Source organism: Glandiceps talaboti, chromosome 12 (genome assembly GCF_964340395.1).
Source record: "Glandiceps talaboti chromosome 12, keGlaTala1.1, whole genome shotgun sequence".
NCBI lineage: Eukaryota > Metazoa > Hemichordata > Enteropneusta > Spengelidae > Glandiceps > Glandiceps talaboti.
The window spans coordinates 12,278,520-12,295,038 of NC_135560.1; the positions used below are offsets into that span (position 1 = coordinate 12,278,520).

A 16,519-nucleotide genomic window follows, 5' to 3' on the forward strand; every position below is an offset into this window, starting at 1 on the left:
TCCGAGACAATTTTTACTTCAAGGAAGAAAAGGGGTTTTATTGTTTAATACACAAACCCAACATAATATGTCTTGGTAAAGAAAAAGGTAGAACTCACCCAAAGGTTCGTCAAGATGTTCTTGATAAGTTGAAAGCCTATTATCAGCCTTTCAATAAACAACTTGTACAAATTTCTAAGTTGGAAAATCTGACAGATCACACGTTAAACTTTGAATGAAATTATTCAAAGTATGGTATTGATCATTTTATTATACGCCCTCAGCGGCAATCTTTCCTCTTTCATGCCACCATCATTCGTGCCTGAAGACATGTAGCTTTGAATCTGTACATGTACTGCGCATGCCCTATTTTACTTACCTAAGGCTAAGCTAAGCTAGACAAGTACACAAAGATCAGAGGACTTTCCACCGACGGAGCGATAAATATCAGACATGTTCATGTAATTACTATTTCACTAGCTACAATGTTCACTTCTATACAGAGAAGGGGTTTTATAAACTTTACGCAAACCCAGAAGATTTTGTCATCCTAAGTGTAAAGGTAGGGTTCATCCGAAAGGTTCGTCAAGATGTTCTTGATAATTAAGATGAAAGCATATCATCGGCTTTTTGATAAACTACTTGTAAAAAAATTCGATGTTGGAAATGTGACATCACACTTTGAACTTAATATTCATAACCATGTTTTGATCATTCTCTCATACCAGACTGGTACAACCACTGACAGACAAGCGTTTACAGGTGGAACTTATCATAAACGGGGAAAGGAAATCAATGAATTGGGTTATAACTTGGCACAGCGTGTTGGAAGTACAGAGAACAGGAGAGGCATTCGGCTTGTACTTGGTTGTCAGATATCATTTGTAACAATTACATGTCATATTTTTTATCTTTTTGTATTAAGGTTGTGTAGGTTTTTTTTGTTTCATTCATTCATTCATTCATTCATTCATTCATTCGGTATAATTTCAAACATAGTGAAACTCCATGAGCAAGCCCCCAGAGGTGCACTTGTTGTGGAAAAGGGTGTTCTTGTAGTTTTAACTTACTGCAGTTTCACAAGCAATCTAAATTTGGATAAGCTCATGCAGGGTAGATTCATTTGTGACTGACTGCCTCACGATGATATTGTAGATAGCACACACCCCCACCCCCACCCCTGAGTGGAGAATGCACAGAGTATATAGAGTGTGCATGTGTAGTCATTGCACCACAATGCATCCTTGGGTAAAACCACAAAAAAAACATTGCATAGTATATTGGACGCGCATACGTACTAGTCATTGGGCTTCTGTGTGAGCTATTGAAATGGTACACTTAATGATCAAAGCTGATCATTTTGGCAAGTTCAGGTTGTTGTTTTACTTGCCAGATAAGAGCACTGTTATTGCTGAACACAGCAGGATTGTGATGGACTGAAGACAGTTGGACAATCATGCTGTTTTCAGCAGTAAAGTGTTGTTATCTATCATTGTATCAAGTGAAACAACAACCTAAACTTGCAAAATGACCAACTTTGATCGTAAATGTATTACGTTACAAATATTTTTTCTGGCGAATGATGCCTGTTTTAGCTGTAACTGGCCCACGAATCCCCCCCCCACCACCACCCCCTCATTCCCCAAAGAAAAAGAATCCCTCCTGGAGTCTAGACAACAACCTACCAGAAAGTAGTTCCATAAAAACAAAATTTCTAAATCTACAACTATTTATCACAGGAATACATAACAAAAATACACAAAACAAAATACCAAAAGAAAATATTTAATAATAAAATAGTACTGATACCATGTTTTAATAATTTTAGTATAAAAATATTGAACACAAAAAGTTACAAAAAAAAATGAAAATATTCATACAAATAACATGCAACTGATAATAAAATATACATTAATATATGATTTTTTACAATAAATGAAATAAATGATAACTTAGTAACATAATGTAATGTGTCCTGTTAAGATATAACTGAGGGTTTAGAAATGATATACCTTGAAATTTGGAGAAATGGAGAAATAAAAATATTAACCCGTACTAATTATCAGGCAGGAGTTTAACTGATTATTGATCTCGGTTGAAAGTAGGACGATTTATACTCGTTTCTCTTCAATAAACTCCCTTCTGAGGTTTGTTATCCGATTTCTGAGAGAACACTTCCAAAGAACCTGTAGCGTTCACTTTTTCAAAAAAAAAAGTTTATACATTTTTTCAGTATTATAACAGAGTGTATTATAAATGTCACAAATTAATGTTCATTTGAAGATAAGCTGTCAAACTATCTTGTCTTTATCCCAGAATTTTTTCCAGTTTGAACAACTTCTGTGGGAAAAAACAATCACATTAACACTAGTGTACAGTATCATACAATACATGTAAACCAGAGAATTTGTACAAAGTAGAATCTTACGAGTGCTTCTACTTCCTTTGCTGTATTAGAATATCAACATTCATTGGCTCATGTTGTGATTGGCAGATGCTAATATGCAAATTATACCCAACATGCAAATTAAATGGTGTTGAAAAGTACATGCTGACATTAACAGTCTGTCAAGTCTTTATCTCAGAAATGTTTTAAAATAACTTTAACATGCATTTCCATGATTGTAAAAACAACTGGTGTTCGATAGTGTCGCTTTTAAGTATTTATTGCAACATACAACACACTGGAAACATACATGACAATAAACATACAAAATTCTTATACTGAGTCAGCTGCTCTCCTCCAGTGCAAATCTACAGAGGTACCAAAAATCACAAAATTGTCATCTGTTATTTTTTGTGACGATAATCTCAGATCTAATACGGTTTGGCAGATCATGACAAATTTGTTGGGGAAATATTGTGTTCTTTACGTTGAAGGGTTTATTAATATTTCATTTAACAATAACACACATTATCATTCATATGTTGGAGACATATATGTATTGAATGTTAGTTGAAGTCAATTTTTTCCCCCAAGAAACTTGTTATATTGCTGCCGAGTACACAACCATGGTTCACTTAATGGAGCAAGTCAGAAGCTGTTGGATGAAGTCTGTTTCAAAGAGATGTGGGCACTATTATACACTTATTGCCTGGCTATGAGGGCATTAGTAGATGAATATTACCTAAGAGTTGTTATGTAACAACTGTTTCCCCAAAGCTGAGAACCGAAGGAAATAGTTGCTACATAACAGTATGATGGGTAATATGAAGTCTACTAGTGGCCAAATAAGGTCAGGCAATAAGTGTTTTCATAACCCCGATAAAAAAGACTTCAGTTCTCCATGAATATTGCCCTAGGGAAAATAAAATGTGACTAGTATCCCTATATGCAAATTGAGGTCACTATGGGTCAATAGTCCATACCATGTGATACGCTCTAAGCCAATCACTGAAGGCAATATGAAAACAAGGTGTTATAATGGGGATTACATGTATTCTACTGTGGCAAGCATGTCACCTTAATGACTCTGCCAGCCAAGTATTATCACATTTCAAAATAATCACCTGTCTGACTTGCCCCTTGTAGATCGATTGAGAATGTAGCAATAAACTATTATGCTGACGTTTAAAAAAAACATGCAAACATCAAAGTTCATGTCACAATATTGTCCCAAGATATATGATAACACTTTTAAAAAAATCAACTAAGATTCTCTACTGTGTTTAAGTCTGTCATTCATGCATCTACAGCTTATTTGCCCTGAAGGAGAACTCTTTTCTATCTAGATGATGTCCAATGCTAAAACAAAACTGGAAATACACTGACTTGAAAGCGAATACAATAAATATTGAAATACTTTATATGAATACACACATGATTGAAAACACAAAATATATTGGATTCTGCTACAGACAGATATATAATTTGATGCTGTGAGGTTGTTACTTGGCAGTGTGAATGGTGAATCAATGGCTTACATGATAAAGACACACAGAGGTCTTACATTATCTAATCCTCTACATTGTCAGCTAGGTTAACACAGTCCATCACATGACCACCATGTGATCATCACATGATCCAAATATGATAAGCAAATAATCATCACATGCTTTGAATGTGATATGCACATGATCATCACTTGTTCTGAACGTGATATGTGTACAATCAAGTTTTGAATGCAAATATGCAAATGATCACATGATCATCACGTGATCGTCACATGTCCTGAATGTGATATGTGTATGGTACTGAAAGTGGTACACTTGAGTTAATATACTGAGAATAGAAATCAAGGAAATACAAAGATATTTATAAGATATGAAACAAAGGATACACATGAAAACGTCACATTTCTTGAAATTCCCAAAGAGCTGCCAAAGTGAATAAAAGTTACAAAAAAAAAGTGACAATATATGCTAAAAATACCAAACACTACTGCGTTTTTTCCAAAAAGATAAGGAAAAATGACATCGACTGGCAGTGCTTGGTAAAAGTCTTGAAATTCTACTCTACTTAGCCCTATGATGGTGAACAGTTATAAATAGTTATATATCCAGGTTGTTAAATAAGTCTTATATCACAGTAGTACATATATGTTAAACAATCAACTTCTATTATTCTTCCTTTTAATTATATTACATCTTAGCTAGGCATGTAAAATATCTTCTCGTTTTGTTTTTATTCTTCTTCTTCCACTTCCTTCACACCAACATATTGTGGCATAAATAGTTTCAACTTTGTTGACTTGGGTCTAAGATATACCCTCATAGCATAAATTAACGAAAAGAAATTATTTTCGTTCTTTTTTTTTTTCAATGATTGTTCACTAAATCTTCAGTTTCTACTATTTTTTGTGAGACTTTTTTTGAAAACCACAAGTTGTCTCATTCGCTACACAATGCAATTGTGTATGTCGCTTCGTTAAAAAAAGTTCACACATGCACGATTAGAAATTTTGCATTCAGATCACATCACTAATTTAGAGACTATATAATCAAAGCGATGACTTTTGGTTTACCTTTTTGTCAAAACAAAATTGGAGTTTATCTTTTTTTCATATACAAAAACATTTTTTTAAACCTGAATGCTGTGAACTTAGCATCACTCTAACAGTGAGCAAAATTTAAATTATCACTGTATTGTTACATTTTCCTTCTTTTTTTTTAAATTTTTGTTTTATGACAACATTTTTTCTCTCAATATTTTATCAACACCACTGACACCACTGACAAGTGTAAAAGTACTTTCTCAGCATTTGAGTGCAACATTCGATGCAGCGGGTATTTTGTGCTTTATTTACGAGGGCAGAGCTTAAAACCAAACCTGGCAGTATGATATGAATGAGGCAAGGGGGGGGGGGGGGAGGACAACACTGGGGTACTTGGTATTCATTCAAAGAAAGTCAGTCAATGTTATTTGACTAAGTTTGCACAAAAATAGCCTCAGTGAAAAAGTCACTTTACAGTTCAATAAAATGCAGGAGTCTGATGCAAGCTGCCTCTAAATGAGTCTGACTTCTTCACATGAAATTAATGTACAAATATTCTCATAATATTGTACCATTCAAATTTGCTAAAAATTTGGTGCAAAAATTTCATCTTACAAAATTGTTCAAAGCATGTCTGAGGAAGTGAAACATCTATAATTAACAAATGTATGATGCTGTTTTCAAAGCAACACAGAATTTCTCTTTTATATTGGTGCTATTTGTCTTCATTGTGCTAACCTATCTAGTCATTTTTGCAGTTAATTCACTGGGGTTTAATTTCACTATTTTGGGTATGAAAAAATAATTTCTGCAGTCACTGGATTTAAATTCTGCTTACATTATTAGTAAGCAAAGTAAGTTAAACGACGACCCAGCTGAGAACTACTAATACATTCTAAATGGCCTTGTGACTTTAAACTTTTGCATATCATAATTTAATTTATAAATTTATAATTTGTTGACTATTTCTCTCTCAAATTAAGAAAAGGATTATCAGTTCAATTATCAATTTTAAAAGACAGTTTTCCCAGATTCGTTTCCAAGTGTGATTAGTGAAAAAACTATTACTGTAGTCATAATTATTTAGGCGCATGAAAAATTTGATGGAATGGTGATTTTGGATGTGTCAGGCGCACTTTAATTTGGCAGGCAGTAGACACTACTTGTAAATAACTCTTCCGGTCAGCCCAGTATATTCGATGCAACTGTTGGCAACACCTTTCAAAACAGCTGAATATAGAAATATGACAATTTTAAATCCTAAAGTATGTTAAACGGAATTATTTCCACAGAAAAAACATTTGTGTGCATTCAGCTGAAATAAATCCAGTGTCGAAAAACATGCGACTACAGTAGTTCTCATTCACAACTTCACAAGCTGTTGTAGATGGACGGCGGCAGCTCATGCATCGTAATAAAGCAACTACATTTTTAGGAGAAATATATCACACTGAAGTATGTGTGCTTTGGACAGCAAGATTTTGGGTCAAAATATAACATTTATGAATGATATACAATCTTAATAATTAAGTACTTGAGCTTAACCTTAAGAGTATGTTATGAATGACTTGTTGATGAATATATTCTTGCATAAATGTATTGCAATCGTAAAATTCAGCTAAATTTGGAGGTTCTCCTTCTTTCTAATGAAAGTACAAACATGAAATGCCTTGTGGACAAGTAAGAAAACTTTTTATGTAGCACCAATGTATGAGTTGGGGTTCATAATTTCTTAAAAGTTTACTCCAAAAATTTCCCAATTTTCATTTTTTGCTAAAAAAATGATTTAGTCTCATGGAAGACCCTATCCCCACTAATACTAATAGTTCACTACAAAATCCACGTTAAAAAATTATACTTCACAAAAAATGTAATATTCCAAATACACTGCTGTCACATTGCAATAATTCTAGTACCGACAATCTCCTAAAATTACATTTTACAAGGTATGCTCTTTTATATTTGAATAATCTTTATTAAAGCTAGCTATGACGTTACACTGTGCTATGAACTAGGTGCTTCCATGTACTGTAAGAATTAAGATTTCAAAATTTTCAACTGTTTTATTTTGGTCACATGTACTATGCCCTAACAGATGCTGTACTTGGGTTGAATACACAAATCTCTATGAGAGTTTAGGGATGGAAAACTGTCACTTCCTAGGGTCCGGTGAGTTGCTGGGGTTGGGGTGCTAGATCTAGACCCAATATTGATTCTTCTGCAAGGTTGGGTTAGAGGTTCTGCAGTGTTCTGCCATCTCTGGATCGGCCTGCATGTTGTACACCATAACACCACTCCCACTAGATGCAAGGCTGACAACAGACTGACCAGATGGTCCAGGAACTCCAGCCATATTCTGATAATTTGAAGAATATCTTGGGTCTTCCATTCCTGCTGGTTGTCCAAGAGGTGTCACGGTCACTTGAGGTGCCAGAGGACTGCGTTCTGCCACTCCGGGACTTGGTCCAGGAGATGTCGGTGGCATCGGATTATTCTGTGGTGGCACTCCAAATGTCGCAGTACTGGCAGGTCTGTGTCCAGGAGAACCTTGTATTCCTGGTCTCTGTGGATGGACAACAGGAAGGGGAGCTTCGTCTGGTTCGGGATATGGTGAATCAATGTTAGCTGGTTTGGAATCTCTACGTCTCATTCGCCAAATGACTACGATAACAACCACAGTAGCTAAGATGATAACAACTATGATAGGTATGATAACAGCTAACTGACTACCAGACACAGCTGTTGGATCAACAAGACTTGACCCAGGTTCTCCTCCTATGGCATTGCTAATGTTGCTGGTCGATGTTTCTGCCTCGTATACCTCCGAATCTTGTGACTCCTTTGATACATCACCTAGCCAGTCTTTCACCTTATTTGTATCTTCCTCAGAGTCCTCCACATCTGGTTGAGCACCAGAAAAGACAAGGAGATTGGATATCTCTGCCAATTCTGTAGTCGCAGTCTCATCCGTAGCCGATATTCTCTTTTGCTTCATTGCTTTGATGTTAATTGGGATTTCGACCTGGGCTGGCTGCACATTCTTCGCCTTCAGCGATAGAATGATGGAATCTGACATGTGGCGAGTTTGGTTGTCCATTTCAAGGATATCAGCAGAGATCAAGACTTGTTTATTGATGATATCCTGGTGAGAGAACTGAGATATTGGCTGTGAAGTGGTGGTATTCAAAAGTTGGCAGTACTGTGGGAACTGAATGATCTCAAACACTGGGTTACTCAGACTTCTATTGGCAAGCTCAGTAGCGTCAAGTTCATTGATAGTTATTGGGTTGGAATTTCCTGATCGAAGAGTGATGTGTTTCTTCTTGATAATTGCCTGGACTTTCATTGTGAATGTATTTGCTGGGATGACATTTTCGGAGTTGAAGATGACGAACTGGAAATCATCCTCTGAGGCAGATCTGTCTGTCTGTAAGTAGGCAAGCATATCATTGTCAACATCAATCTGAGAGAAAGTAGTTTGTGGTTGTTCATTGATCAGCAACATACCAGAACTTGGTGGTTTGGTGATGTTGTACATGATGTCTTCTCGGTTACCATTGGTTGTTGAGCCAAGATTCTCTCTCATGATTGGTGCAGATGAGTCGCCCTGCAGCAGCTGAACACCTGTGTTGTTGATGAGGGTTAAAGACAGCGGGATAACATTGAAGTTGAACATTTTGAATACATCTTTATGGACACCATCTGAGACTCGGAAATAGAATGCACCCTGCTCTTTGCCGCCATTGTGTATGAATATCAGCACTCCATCATTAATGTGTTTCTGTGTGAACTCTTGAATGGCTACACTGTGGTCCGATGTAAGTGCAACTTTTCCGTTTGATGGCCCATCCAAAATTTTATAATATATACCTTCAGGTGGTGTGTCTGGGTCGTGAGTCTCAAGATTTTCAGGTTTGAATATTTTATCAAATCCTTGAACAATGTCCATGGAAGGTGCTAATGTCAGCAGTTTGAATGGCTGGTCATTCACCGGAGTAACCGAAATGTTGAAATTGTCATGTAAATTCACATGACTATTTTCGATGTAGTCTGAGACCTCGCCGTCATTCTGTGCTCCATCCTGGGGTGTGGCCAAAGTATTACGAAGCAATACATTGAAACCAAATGAATCCTGCATTGTATCCGAATGATCATGAATGTACCTCACAGCTCCTTTATTCAAGTCTTCCTGTTGGAAAGTGACATATCGTTCAGTAATATTGTTCCCATGGAGAACTAGTACACCATGCATTGGCAACTTTGTGAGGTTGTACTCGACGATGTAATTTTCAAGCTCCCCTTCAATTCTTGAATAGAGATTAGATGCATCCAAGTTTTCGTTAGTTATTGTCACAACATCTCCTTCACTGACTTTAACCCCTGTGTTCGTAAGCAGAGGACTTTTGCCACCGCTAGCGATATTTTCATATGAGACAGTTATGAGGAAGAGTTGGTCTGTGATATTTCGTGCTGGCATTCGATGGACATCAAAGATAAAACTATCTTCCTCACTCCATTTACTGAACATCTCTTCATGCTTGTAAGCAATAAGTCCTTCATTTATTTCTTTTTGGTTAAATTCAGATATTTCTTGATAACTGAGAACATCTGGAGATTCCTCCTGTTTCACTATCTTGACAATCTTGCCCAGTCTCGTAGTACGTGTGACACGGAAAATGATACTCTCATTAGCCATTTTGGATGGCCTCTCATTGGTCAGTGCTCTGAGATTGTCTGCTGTGATTGGCTGAACAGATTCTGGATATGCGTTCATACCATTGTTGATATCAATTAAAATAACCAATGGTTTGGCTGTTATGCTGAATATCTGTCGTTTGGCTGAGTGTTGTCCATCATTCACCTGGAACCTAAAACCGCCTGTTCTTGCACCTACAGAGAAAGAAGATGAACCAGCCAATGAGAAATTTAGCTTAAAAAGCTGAAAGGCATGCTAAATTTATTAGTCACTACACATATAATATGACACACACACACTCAGTCACTTCATTCAGACTAATAAACCACTCCAGCATTTGATGTTAAATTAGCACTAGAACATAATACAACTTTACAACATTGTTTATTATACCAAATTAGATATCCCACAGTTTCACTGTCCTGAAGACTCTACTTCAAACTCAACTGGTGATATGTACTAATTAAAAGTAGTGAAAGATTACACTGTGATTAATATAGAAACTTGCTGCTAGTAGGTACTTGTATCACAGCTTGAGACAGGCTAATAGGTACATTTGGTGGAACATTGTTGTATCACTTATATAATCTACTACATGCAAAAACAACAGTTTTAGTTTGTGTCTATCTAAGTTTGCCGATATAGCTTGTTTTTTGTAGTAGTTATGCACACTGTAATCAGATGGCTTTCCACAGCTGGCGGATTAGTTTTCTGCTTGATTACATTAGGAAGGCCACAAACTAAGCTTATATTAATTGAAACACAGTTATTTTACACCTGAAATCAACAATTAACTATGAGTGTGGTACACAATGGAATAACTTGACATGGGTGATATGGGCTACAGGTAATTTCACTTACCATTGTGAACAAATAGGACTCTTCCATTGACAATATCAGCCTGGGTAAAGTTCAAAGTTGCTGACTTTGGATCACTTGTCAGAGCCATGAAACCATTGGTGGGTGTTGTCAGAGAAAAGACTAATTCTTCTTCTTCTGTGTCTTCGTCCTCTGCACTCAAGTCTTCAGTGGTTACCGTGGTAACAGAATTGATGAAGACTTCCATACCATTGTTGATGGTGATTTCAGGTGGCTCATCGTTGACTGGTGTGATAGTTACGTTGATGGAGTATATATTACTGACTTTCTGTGAGTTGGTGGAGTTGGCAAATAAACTAAACTGGTCGTGTTCACTGTCACTACCATCATGGGCGTAGTATATGAATTCATCGTCTACATCCTCGCTTGTGAAACTCATCAGTGCTATTTTAGGCATTCGTGTATGTTCAATGTGTCCATGTTTTGGCTTGCTGACGATGATGAAATCAACCAACTTTTCCTTCATGTGCTTGTTGTTGATTTTGATGTATTTCTCTGTCAAAGCTTTGGAGCCACCTTCACGAACTTCAAAGTCCTTGACACGAAGTGGAATTATGTCTGGTATGATTTCAATATCAAATATTTGATCTGTTACTGTCATTATGCCATTCGTTACTTCAAAAGTAAACCGATCTGAGAGTTGTCGGGGTGCCATTTCAACGTACTGTACTCTACCCTGGTTGATTTCATTCTGAGTGAACGACACAATAAATTCACTTTCAACTTCAACGACAGGATCGTATTCTTCCACATCATCATACGATGCAGTTGATACACTATATCCTGCTGTTGGTCGTACTTCACCAAGATTTTTAGCACTCTCTTCTGTTAACAGTCGAAGGTAGCCATTCAGGGGTTGCGTTGTCACCCGAAAGACTAGATCACTAGCACCACTTTCTTTATGTGTTACTCTGAGCTGAGACTTCTTTATTGTTGCAACGCCCATCTCCTTGACAACCAAGAGTCTATTCTGAGCAACTTCAGGAGGAACCTGGTGACTCTTCAGGAAGATCTTGATATGGACCTGGCCACTCATCTCAACATCTTTAATCTTGACGGTAAAATTGAAGCTGTCTTCGAGATTCTCACTGTCGTCATGTTGGTAACGAATTCTCTCATTCTTCAATGCTTCTAGATTAAAGTTCTCCAGCCCCTCTTCTTCTCCCTTCTTGAAAAGTCGTCCATGTTTCGGTGGATCTGTGATGAGAAATTCCACATTTTTGTCCTTGGCATTGAGATTGGTATCAATTGTAAGATTTTCTCCCGACAGTACTATTCCTTTTCCTTTCTGCAACATTAGCCCGCTGTTTTCACTTATGATGATGTATGGTTCTGAAGCGTCGATCTCAAGAATTCCTGATGCAAAATGTGTCCGTTGATCATCATAGACAAAAAATACCATTCTGCCAAAAGGTGCACCATTATGTTTGAACAGTAATTTACCAGCTCTTAAGTCTCCCTGTTTGAATTTAAACACGGGTACACTCACATTATTGACATCGACCAACTCCCCGTTTGGAATTCTCTGTCGTATATATTCAAGGTTATCATCATCAAAGTCAATATCAGCATCAGTGTACTGCAAATCAGCATCAGTTAGCAATCTCTCGCCACTCTCTACAACTCTGAAGAGTTTTTCAACAGTACGTACAGGCTTGTTGTCGTTCTTCATGCTAATGGTGATGTTGAAGACGCCATTTATGACAGCATCACTGGAATCTTTCAGTTCTGGTTCATTAGTGACTGCCATGGCCATGAACTTGAAGTAATCTTCCATGGCCTCAGTGTCGTCCTGTTGATATTCTAGTAAACCTTCCATGATGTCTTTGTCTGTAAAAGATGTGACGCCCCACTGTGAAACCTCCATTGTGTCAGGATTGAGGAACTGCAAACTACCATGCTTCGGTGGAACAGTAACTGTATAATGGAAATTGTCAGCAAGAGGATTTTGGACATATAGGTTTTCTGGAGTAATGATTTTGCTCAGTCCTTCTCCAACTTCAAGTCCAGAATTGATAACGCCCGTACTGAGTTTATTTGGAGTGTACATCACACTGAAAGTGAAGATACTGGAATCATAGCCTGTTGTGGAGACCTGGAAATCAAATGTATCATTCACAGGTTGTCTGATGTGGTGTTTGACACGGAATCCAAGGAAACCAGCATTGATGTCATCTTGGGTGAACTGATCATAAATTGTGAGATGACCACCAGAGTGTCTGACAAGATGACCCTCTTCTGGTTCTCTAGTTATCGTGTATGTGATAGTGTAATTATTCTGAATGTTATTCACTAAGACTGAAGCCAGATGGTCTGAAGTGATTGTCTTTTCCTTGATGACGTCAAGAATTAGGTTTGCGTTGTTGACAACGTTGACTGACACAGCCATAACTTCAACATAAACACTAAATACATCAGACGTCACTTCCATGCATGAGGCTTGGAGCTGGAAACTGTCTTCCATGTGTTCAGAATCAAACTGTGAATTGGAATAACGAACTTTGTCTTTATCAACATGACGCTGGGTAAAATCTCCTGCCAGATCCCACTCGGTGGTAAACATGCGTTGAATTTCACCAAATTTCGGTGGTACTATGACAGTATACGCAATTGCTAGGTCTTGTCCTGGTGAGTTCGTCACTACTTTTAGTTCATCAGGGTTGAGGATAACAGCCGATTGTGGATTCACTTTTATTCCTGTATTCTTAGCAATGGTCAATGTCAACTCCAATGCTTCCATTCTCAAGGACACTGGATCACTCCTTTCCTCTGGATCAGAGACTCGAAGTCCCAATCGAGCTTTAGTTTCTGCACCATCATGCACAAAGTAAATCTTTCCAGTATTGATATCGTCTTGGGTGAACGTTTCAATACTTTTTCCTGGAGCATCCACATTTTCTAAATATCCCATATTTGCTATGTCGTTGAGGATCGTGTATGTGACATCTTTGGCTGCATTATCAGGATCGACAGCATTCAGCAACTCAGACGAAACCACGCGTTTTGTGTTTGTGATCAGCTGGAATACACTATCTGGAGCAAGGATAAGCACTGGGATATCATTCACTGGTTCAACTTCTATTCTAAATACAAAATCATTGTCACCTTGTAGGGCTTCAGGTAATTCACCATCATTCCCAAGAATCTGGATTTCAAAAGTCAATCTATCCTGGAAATTTTCCGATCCGTCATGAAAATAGATGATTCTGCCACCTATGATATCCAGAAGTGTGAACATATCACTGTCGTCATTTCGTCTTAAGACATCGTGGACAACCTCTCCAAATCTTGGATCACGAGTGATTTTGAACATGACCTGTGATTCTCTCAGTCCAAGTTCTCCTAAGTCGCCGTTTACCTGAATCTTATCAGAGGTGATAGTGGCTTCACCTCCCTCTTGAACCAAAAGAGGCTGCAATATTAAGAATTTTTTACTCTTCTCTTTGTCTTTTCCTCTCTCTTTCTTCTTCTTCTTTTTGTTCTTTTTATCATCATCATCATCATCATCTTCTTCTTCAACTTCTGTGTCTGCATTACTAACTGTTAGATCTTCAATGATGTCAGTTGGATCTTCAGGTGGTTTCTCACAAACATTGATATTACATTTGCATTCATAGTCGGCCCAGCCAGATTCGGTACATTCAGCATCAGGGATACAAGGTTCTTTGGAGGTGCACGGATATTCCCAGACACATCCAACTTTCATTAAATTGGTAACACGGCTGTCTTCTAGACTGTTGACAACATTATTGATTTCAATATCCCGCATACAACCAAGGAATGATCCGTCCCCTTCTTCACCTGTCATTGATGCTAAATCAAGTCTTGATGCCATCGTACGAGCTCTTTCCACCAAACCACCAACATACAGTGGTCCTCGCAGTTCAAGGACTTCACCCTCTTCATCTGGTAAGGGCAAGGTTTCTGGTTTGTGATCGATGCTTATTTCTAAGAAGGACTCTTCTATTCGTAGTAACACCCAATGCCATTCTTTGTCATTCAACTTGATGCTTGATTGGAAGTTAACTTTTCCTATTCCCTTGTTTACCAGCATTCTCAGTGCTCCGTCTACAAGTTCGACAGCGATGAAATCATCATCTTCTCCAGCATTGTAGAGAAGGAGTCCCTTTTCACTGTGAGTTTTTAACCAACAAGCAAATGATCCTCGTTCTTCTACTTCCCACCTAGAGAATTGCACAAACGATTCACTTTCTGTAAAGCTGATAGGATCATTTTTGGCAGCTGAAAATTCAGGACTGCAATCCCATGTCACGTCACGAATGTCAACATACTGTTTCAAGTCAGCTTCCAAAATTTCTTGCACAGTTTCAAACACATTCACATCATTAAACATGACATCACTGATGCATCCTCGGAAACTCTTGTCTGATTCCCCAATATAATCTTTGTCCAAGTTTCCGGTACCACCTACAAACACTCCTTCTTCAATGTTCAATTCATAAGATGCTCCTGATGAATATGCAGTTGACATATGAATCCCATCAATTGTCAGGTTCACATTTTCATTCACTCTCACCAGATCAATGTTATGCCACAGCAAATCATTTACTTTCACATCCGAGCTTTGAAGCTCTAAAATTCCAGCACCCAAATCCATCCAGACTTGAACACCCCCACTGTGAAGTTCTATGATACAATAGTCTGTTTTCCCGGCAGCCAAAAACAGGAGGCCCCTAGAGCGACTGGTACGGAAACGTAGATGTACCTCTGTCTCACTGCTGGCTTCTGTCATAGGAAATCTTATATAACTGGCACCGTAGAAAGAAGCTGTCAACATAAACAGAGAAGGAAAGATTATCAGCACAAAAACATCTCATTGCAGAAATGTCTCATTGTAGATCTCGTGAGATATGCAAATATGCCTACCAACCACAGTTGTCAAACGGGATTGTGGTCAAGCTTTCATCGTGGCTATGTGTGATGATGTTGAGAACAATAGTGTTGGTAAGTGTTTGAGACTTTCAGTTTGACCACCCTCAAGTGGTTGCTATGGATGCAATGGCTCACTTGGGATCTCATGAGATCTGCTGCGAGACGAAGAAAGGCTTATTAACATTATCATAAGAACAAACACTATACTATACATATTACAGTAGCACATAGTCCATGCTGTGATTTTTTCTTAGTTATATTTCCATGATTTCTCCACTCTTAGGTGACACAGAAAAGTCATTTTTACAATCATGTATCGTGCGATTTCTCTAAATTATAATTATAGTAATTGGCAAATCTGGTTTGTAGAGTTCTGCTATACAGATGGGCAAGGATTGAAAATAATGAATTTTAGGAGTTTTTTTTTTATTCCCACAGCTGCCCTGAGCATTGTTTCAAGATGATCTTAACTCTATTTCCCATAATGCCTCACACCAGGGTACAGCATGAATTTTCAAAGCCTGCATCACATAAAATGTTTAGGTTAGCACCAACACATTCTACCTACAAGACTAGTACAGGGTAAGATTTGAAGTGATCTGGAGGCTAGCCATTGGGTTTAACTCTAACTTTACTTGGGTGTAAAGAGATCATCAGATTCAAACTCCAATGGATAGCCCCTAGACTCAGTTATGGAGCTAGCACAGACGCAGAAGTAAAATTGATGATTTTGATATCGAAAACCTAAAACATCTTTTGAAAAAAAGATTGGGCACACATGACAAGTTTTGGTCGGCTGCTCTCTAGTATGAACTTGTGAAATGTTTGCATTCACACATACTACAGCTTCCGGGTATTAAATACAAATGAATGAAACACACACAGCATTTATTCATACTGCATATACTACATTTTACATATACAAATGTACTACATTTTCAACAATCAAAAATAAACACTGTGTACCCATAAAGTTTGACAAATATATTGCAAGTAAATTCACTTTCCAGTATCATCAAAACATACAGGAATTCACAATTCCAGCTATCTAGTACACAACCAACATTCACAGTTACATTACGTCTCCACGGCATTTAAAATTGGCCAAAGGATTCAATTTTTTTAATAGATATAGCGC

General features: G+C 37.6%; 1 protein-coding gene across 1 annotated transcript; it reads right to left on the reverse strand.

The window, feature by feature from the left end:
* Positions 1 to 1,884: 1,884 nt before the first annotated feature.
* On the reverse strand, positions 1,885 to 15,286 carry LOC144442942 (chondroitin sulfate proteoglycan 4-like). Its single transcript, XM_078132315.1, has 2 exons — positions 10,471 to 15,286; positions 1,885 to 9,803 (listed from the first exon to the last, which is right to left on the reverse strand). Exons 1-2 carry the CDS (start codon positions 15,284 to 15,286, stop codon positions 7,111 to 7,113), a joined length of 7,509 nt encoding a protein of 2,502 aa, XP_077988441.1. The 3' UTR covers positions 1,885 to 7,110.
* Positions 15,287 to 16,519: the final 1,233 nt, after the last annotated feature.

What these genes read in the sequence shown, in the direction of transcription:
- LOC144442942 (XM_078132315.1), bottom strand. Translation starts at nt 15,286, where the DNA reads ATGTTGACAGCTTCTTTCTACGGTGCCAGTTATATAAGATTTCCTATG. An exon ending in AGTCCTATTTGTTCACAATG is followed by an intron (nt 9,804 to 10,470) that starts GTAAGTGAAATT and finishes CTTTCTCTGTAG; the next exon opens with GTGCAAGAACAGGCGGTTTT.